The sequence below is a fragment of the Sinocyclocheilus anshuiensis genome, unplaced genomic scaffold (genome assembly GCF_001515605.1).
Source record: "Sinocyclocheilus anshuiensis isolate Anshui unplaced genomic scaffold, SAMN03320099.WGS_v1.1 C32425072, whole genome shotgun sequence".
Taxonomy (NCBI): domain Eukaryota; kingdom Metazoa; phylum Chordata; class Actinopteri; order Cypriniformes; family Cyprinidae; genus Sinocyclocheilus; species Sinocyclocheilus anshuiensis.
In genome coordinates, this window is record NW_015616231.1 from 1 (window position 1) to 967 (window position 967).

The 967-nt window shown below is 41.9% G+C and overlaps 1 protein-coding gene across 1 annotated transcript; it reads left to right on the forward strand.

Annotated features, from left to right (window-relative positions):
* Positions 1 to 24: 24 nt before the first annotated feature.
* LOC107682636 (cadherin EGF LAG seven-pass G-type receptor 2-like) lies at positions 25 to 942 on the forward strand (the record flags this gene model as incomplete). Its single annotated transcript, XM_016478819.1, has 4 exons — positions 25 to 134; positions 285 to 373; positions 570 to 727; positions 854 to 942. Coding segments are annotated over exons 1-4 (358 nt in total), but the record flags the coding sequence as incomplete, so codon positions are not given.
* Positions 943 to 967: the final 25 nt, after the last annotated feature.

Sequence of the window (967 nt, forward strand, 5' to 3'; positions counted from 1 at the left end):
ATTAAATGTGTTTTGTAGGTTTGCCACATTGGAAAGTAATGGTTTGCTCTTCTACAACGGTCGGTTTAATGAGAAGCACGACTTCCTTGCTTTGGAGATACTGGATGGACAAATGGTTCTTAAATACTCCACAGGTAAAAAAGAAAAAAGAGGGGTGTGGGGGATTTGTGTGTTCAGAGAGTTTAAATAAATCCTGGACCCATCTATGATCTTAATATGGGATTATAATATAATATGAAATGGGTAATTCTGATGTGGTGTGAATCTTTATGTGACTTGCACAGGTGAGTCATCTACTCAGGTGAGTCCATACCTGCCTGGCGGAGTGAGTGACGGCAACTGGCACACCGTTCACATCCACTACTACAACAAGGTGAGAAGGTCCTCTGAAGAAGTTTGCCTCCTAAATTGTTAACTATTCTTCTGATATTATAGACTCCCTAAATACTTCCTCTGTATATTATAGCTCCTAGATACTAAAGGAGCTTTTTGTAACAGTTGTTATTGTGTATTCAGAATGTGTCATGTGCTTTGTGTACTTATGAGGACTGGTTTGTGCTTGTATCTAGCCAAAGCGTAGTGTGAGCGGTGACGTTCAGGGTCCGTCTGATGAGAAGGTCGCTGTCTTGAGTGTAGATGACTGTGACACAGCCGTTTCTCTGAGGTTTGGCGCTCAGCTCGGCAACTACAGCTGTGCTGCACAGGGAAGACAGACCAGCAGCAAAAAGTGAGTGCGCACACCCTCATATATACACATTTATATATGTACACTTGAAAAGTGTTGGATGTGTGTTCTCAGGAGAACACATTTATCATCTCTCTCATTCTCTCCTTCTGTTTTTTTTTCTCACAGGTCTTTGGATCTGACTGGCCCGTTGTTTTTGGGTGGAGTTCCTAACCTGCCTGAGAATTTCCCGTTTAGTACAAGAGAATTTATTGGCTGCATGAAAGACCTGCATATTGATAA